Consider the following 6,131-nt stretch of genomic DNA (forward strand, 5'->3'; position numbering starts at 1 on the left):
TGTGTGTCTGTTTGTCCCCCCAGCATCGTTTGACAACTGATGCTGGTGTGTTTACGTCCCCGTAACTTAGCAGTTCGGCAAAAGAGACCGATAGAATAAGTACTAGGCTTCCAAATAAGTCCCGGGGTCGATTTGCTCAACTAAAGGCGGTGCTCCAGCATGGCTGCAGTCAAATGACTGAAACGAGTAAAAGAGTAAAAAGAGTATACATGTGTGTGTGTGTGTGTGTGTGATGGGCTTTTTTCAGTTTCTGCCTACCAAATACACTCACAAAGTTTTAGTTGGTCCAAAGCTGTGGTGGAAAACACTTACCCTAGGTGTCATGCAGTGGGATTGAACACAAAACCATGTGATTGGGAAACATTTCTTAATCACGCAGCCATACATTCACCTAAAAAAAAAAAGGGTGAGTCCAATGTCAACATGTGTTGAAAGATAAAAATCCTATTTAAGAAAATAAATAACATAAACAATTAAAGCATGGAAGATGCATATTAACTATTCAAAAGCACATAACTTAAATTTTGATACCAAATAAATGAATGTTCTAATGATGTTGAATTTTGTGTTTTGGAATGGCTAATATGTGTCTTCTGCACTATAAGTTTTATTTTTCAACACCTAGTATCGGATTAAATCAGTTACTTGACATGTATATCTCTAAAATTACAAATTCTGCAAAGGAAATATGCTTTTTTATACCCATGAAGTCATCATTTAACATCCACTTTCCATGCTGGCATGGGATGAATGCTTTGACATAACCCATTGATCCACAAGGTTGTACTGAGCTCCAATGTTGGCTTTGGTATGGTTTATATGGCTGGATACTTTTCCTAATGTCAGCCACTTTACAGTATGTACTGTTCCTACCACTAGCATTAGTGACGTTGCCAAGTAACTTGCAAGACAAATGAACGGGAAAAGCCTCTTGAACTAAGTAGGGTTGGAGTATTTGAGAGATGGTAATTTTATGTTGAGAAGCGAAAGTATGATAATACAAGTGTCTTGTTATAGAGGAGATACATGGCAATCCCACATTATGTAATGGTGGGGAGACTAGTTGGAAAGAATATAGATGTGGTGATGAGATGCCAGAGCAGCTTGAGATACAAGGTGTGTATGAAAGGGGTTATAGACAGTGGATCAGGGGAAGACAGGGAGGTTTCATAAATGTGGGAAGAAAGTAATAGATGGAGGTAAGGGTAGTTGAATGATAAGTTACTACTGTCTTGATTTTATAAATGTTGTTACTGTATTTTCAGACCTGTGATCATGTTCAGCTGGTAGATGACCCCAATGTCATAGTGGCAGATTTACGAAATATATGATGACAAAAAGTACACAAGGGAAAAATCAATCAATCAATCAATCAAACTACAAAGAAAAGCTTTTGATCACCTGATCAGAATATGTGATATCAGCAGATAGAGGATTTTTTTCGTCTCTAATACTGAAAATAACTGTTGCAAAATATTTTTACATTTGCAATATGTCAACTTAAAAATAATATTGTATTCTAATGAAATTACATTTCTCAATTGCTTTGTATTTAAGAGTTTTTTATTAGTTTAATGGATTGTCCTTGGTCTTTGTATCATCAAGTAAGCTTTCAGCATGAATTTGTTTTATTTTCCTCATTAATTTTGTGAATGACAGAATCATTGATTAATTATAGGTACACAAAGAACCAATCACTGGTTCTTTGTATTTCCAGTGATATGACAGGGGAGTGTTTGTGCAGGATGGTTTTGTACAGGTTTATCAGTTTCAATTAAGCATGGCTGTGTGATAAGGAGTTTGCTTCTGGGTTAAGTCCCACTGTGTGGCACCTTGGACAAATGTCTTCTATGACCTCGGGCCAACCAAAGCCTTGTGAGGGGATTTGGTAGACAGAAACTGGAAGAAGCCCATCATATATGTATATGTCCTCCTCTACCACTGCTTGACAACTGGTATTGGTGTGTTTACGTTCCCATAACTTAGCAGTTTGGCAAAAGAGACCAATAGAATAAGTACTAGGCTTAAAAAAAACAAAAGTCCTGGGATTGATCTGACTAAAACCCTTTAAGGTGGTGCCCCAGTATAATGACTGAAACAAAAGATATATTACATATCTTCCTCTCACCAACTCTTACCTGTTTCTAGGCAAGTTTTTACTTCCTCCTATGACCAGACATGTTTTCATGGACGATTGGGAACAAACAACACCACTTGTATACAACTATTATGTATGATGGGCTTCTCTATAGATAGATAAATTGAATATCAGAAAAATGCCATGTGATATTTTTTTCCCCCATGTTCTGAGTTCAAATCTCACCAAGGCCGCTTTGCCTGTCATATTTCCGGGATCAATACTATACTTTCATCTTTCCAGGATTGATACTATAAATTACTAGTCAAAGTTGCGGTTTAATTGAATTAACTCCTCTTCAAAATTGCTGGTCTTTTGCATTAAATTATAAACATTTTTAAAGCAAGAGCTTGTGTTTTCAATTGCTTAAATGATTAAAAGGGTAGCAGTGTGAGTCTTATATCATTTAACACTTAAAGAAGAAAAAAGATATAAACATATCTGCATTTGATCAGTTGCCAAATAATCGATTGGAAGATGCATCACATTTTTATTTGTTCTTCTCTACCATATTATGCACAGAAAAAAAAAAAAACCAAGGGAAGCGACTCTTGTGGAAGTTTTGATGTTGACTATTATTTTTAAAATAGACCATCTTGAGTAAAGTACTGTATTTGATGGCCTGTAAGATGCACCTTTTTTTTTTTTTTTAAACCCCAAAATGGCTTTAAAAATCCCCCTGCGTCCAATGCGCTCAATGTAGGCTCAAAACGGTATGTATGTTTACAAAACGTGTGCTGCTATCTATTTGTGAACAATTGCCTACAGTATGTTTATATCGAATGTGGATGCAATAAATTGTTTACAATTACCGGTAATAATGTTATACAGGTAAGTGGAGGAATTAAAACATTTAGTGGTAATTTATTTTACAAAAGTATAGGCTGGAGTGCGTCCTATAGGCCATCAAATACGGTAAATCTATTGTGGGGAAATTAAATTTGCTCTCTAGTTTGTAAAAAGCTTCAATAGAATGCTATAGATCTCCAAGAGGCAGAGATCACACTTTTAGGAACAATCAACAGAGAAAGATGCATGGTCCACAAGGGACCAAATGATGTTATAATTACCCTTTAGCGTCTAGATGTATTTGAACAGCAAAATAGTAAAGCAGCTTTCTGAGCAACACAGAATTTTAAAAAAATTATAGCTGTTATCTGCAAAAGACCATATCTTTTAAAGACATGCTATGGTAAAGGCAGATATTAGGGCTGTTATATTTACATAGAAAAAACATTTCTAGTCCTGGTTATAGAAGCTGCAAAGTTTGTAGGGTAAATTTTTTTTGAAAATTGTATGATGGGCTTCTCTATAGATGGACAGGAAGCGGTGCAGCTTCCTAGGGCTAAATAGCAGTAGTATGATTCCCTTCTTGGGACTGTCACGTTAAGTTGACAGCATACAACTACTTTATCGTATCACTACTGCTCAAGTCTCTCTGAGTGAATGTGTTTCACTAGAATTATTATGTTTACGAGAGCTTGACAGGCATCTTCAGCCAGCAAGTCATGCTACTCCAGGCTGATGATGAGCAAAAATTCAGAAACATGTCCCTGGATGCAGGCTTGGCTGGGTGGAAGTGCTTGTCTCCCCCTCGTAAACTAAAGGACACAGGAAATGTGTTAAGGCCAACAGGAAGTGGTGTAGCTTCCTAGAGCTAAATAGCAGTAGTATGATTTCCTTCTTGGGACTGTCACATTAAGTTGACAGCATACAACTCCTGGCAATATTGCACAAAATGAATAATCTGTGATCATGCTAAAGACCAAAATATTTGAAGTGGAATCTCTTCCAAATTCTCACAAGTTCATCCCCCATTTAAAGTAATTATTGTAGAAGGCAAAGATTTCCTTGATGCATAATGACTCAATTCCAAAGCTTATTAGAGAATGGATTTACTTGTTGATAAGTATAATTCTACAATATCTAACAGCATGAATTTACTAAAACATTTTCCATAAAATTAAGCCACTTGGTAACATTCAATATTACAGAACAGATGAGAAAAGACAACTTTTACATTTATTTCTTTTGTTTCAGTCATTGGACTGTGGCCATGCTGGGGTAAATACAATAAATCCCAGTGCTTAGCTTTTTTTCTTATTTTTAGAAGCCTGGAATTTATTATATTGTCAAGTGTTGGTGGGAGGGACAAACAAAGATACACGTATTATATGATGGGCTTCCATGTAGTTGTCTGTCAAATTCACTTACAAGAGTCTACTATAGACACTGGCCAGTGTCTATAGTAGAAGACACTAGCCTAAAGTGCTGCACAGTGAGACTGAACCTGAAAGCACATGGTTGAAAAGCAAGATTCTTAACCACATAGCCATGTCTATATATATAGATATAAAGGAGATTTAAAAAAAAAATCTCCTTTGTATTTAAAAATTTTCACAAAGACTTTCAAATATATAAAAAGTGCAATTCACTAATTTTTATGTGAAATTCTATGAGAATTATTGCAATTTAAGAAACTAGGTACAGGCAAGAAGTTCTAGGTTGATCCGAGATTCAGTGTTACCTCATCAACTTCAATACTAAGGTAAATGAGATACATTCCAGTTCAATATGATATTGTAATAGAAATAACAAACAGCAACACATTTTAGTAATTAAAAACAAAAACACTCTTTTAATAACTGGATATCTAGTGAGTGTGTAAAAACTATATACATAGTATCAAGAAAGAGACAGTGGTATAATGGCATAATCTAAGCAATCAAGACATTATTCAATCTCAACTTGAGCACCAACAGCTTCTAAGGCAGCTTTAATTTTTTCAGCTTCTTCTTTGGGAATATCGGATTCAATGGTTTGAGGAGCTGCTTCAACAAATTTCTTGGCCTACAAGAACAGGAGAATAGAGAAAAAGATTAATTTTTTTTCCAAAACACAGCAAAGTGTGAGAAACAATTAACATTGGTCCATGAATTTGGTGGCTGTGTGGTCAAGAAATTTGGGGTTCAGTTCCACTGTGTGGCACCTTGGGCAAGTGTTCTCTACTATAGGCCATTTTAAACCCAAATTGAAGGTGGTTGTGAGGTTTATCTTTTTTTAGTGACAGGCAGATAGTCATGGGTCCATCCTTGTTTCTCCAGGTCTCAGACCAATGTATTGGCTCAACCTACTTCTTATAGGCCCTGATGGGTTACATGAAGTATGTGCAATTTTTTACTGTAACATAGCAGTATAGCATCATATACATTTGATGCTGTGATATAGCAACGATGTATTAAGAATGCGCCGTACTATAATCTTCTTATAATGGGCGTTATGTCCGCCTGTCTGTCTATGCCCTCTTCACAGTCAAACAGCTGGATCAATGGTCACGATGTTTTTCGGGATTATGAAGGAGGTAATCAGGAAGGTTTTGAGTGAAAAATGTGAAAAAAGCATGATTATTTAGTGGATACTGAGTTTTGTATTAATAAATTACCTTTGATTTTTTTTTTTTTTTTTTTTTTTTGTTAAAATTCTGGCCATGAGGATTAACTCTGGATTTCCCCACCATATAGTTCGTGAATTAAGAGGGTTTAGATTTGCGATACTATCCCTGTATTTTCCATTGGAGATGGGCAGGTTTGTTATCTTACTATAATGGGTGTTATGTCTGTCTCTTTGTTCCCTCTTCACTGCCAGATGGCTGGACCATTGGTTACAATATTTTTTGGGGATTACAAAGACAGTCATCAGGAAGGTTCTTAACATTAAAAAATCAGAAGGTATGACTTTCGTGGATATTGATTTTTGTAATTGATTAAGCACCTTCACATTTTTATTAAAAATTCACTGACCATGTGCAACTCTGGATTTTCATTGAAGCAAGACCTTCGAACATTGGGCCTCACCGAGGCGATGACTACTGACCGAGACCTTTGGAAATGTGCTGTGCGTGAGAAGACCCGGCAAGCCAAGTGAGATCGTTGCCAGTGCCCCTGGACTGGCTCTTGAGCGGGTGGCACACAAGATGTACCATCCTGAGCGTGAC

The 6,131-nt window shown here is 36.3% G+C and overlaps 2 protein-coding genes across 5 annotated transcripts in view; one reads left to right on the plus strand and one right to left on the minus strand.

Moving 5' to 3' along the window:
* The window catches only part of LOC106875332 (STAM-binding protein), a 29,414-nt gene extending 27,871 nt beyond the window's left edge, over nt 1–1,543 (plus strand). For all 4 annotated transcript variants that reach the window (XM_014923423.2, XM_014923424.2, XM_014923422.2 and 1 more), the window contains exon 10: nt 1,266–1,543. In XM_014923423.2, the coding sequence (XP_014778909.1) occupies nt 1,266–1,331 (66 nt within the window). In that variant the 3' untranslated portion in view covers nt 1,332–1,543. The remainder of the gene's footprint in view (nt 1–1,265) is intronic.
* A 3,203-nt stretch (nt 1,544–4,746) lies between these two features.
* The window catches only part of LOC106875334 (39S ribosomal protein L12, mitochondrial), an 11,914-nt gene continuing 10,529 nt past the window's right edge, over nt 4,747–6,131 (minus strand). The window contains exon 5 of the mRNA XM_014923427.2: nt 4,747–4,987. Within this exon, the coding sequence (XP_014778913.1) occupies nt 4,871–4,987 (117 nt within the window). The 3' untranslated portion in view covers nt 4,747–4,870. The remainder of the gene's footprint in view (nt 4,988–6,131) is intronic.

This window comes from Octopus bimaculoides, chromosome 2 (assembly GCF_001194135.2).
Source record: "Octopus bimaculoides isolate UCB-OBI-ISO-001 chromosome 2, ASM119413v2, whole genome shotgun sequence".
NCBI lineage: Eukaryota > Metazoa > Mollusca > Cephalopoda > Octopoda > Octopodidae > Octopus > Octopus bimaculoides.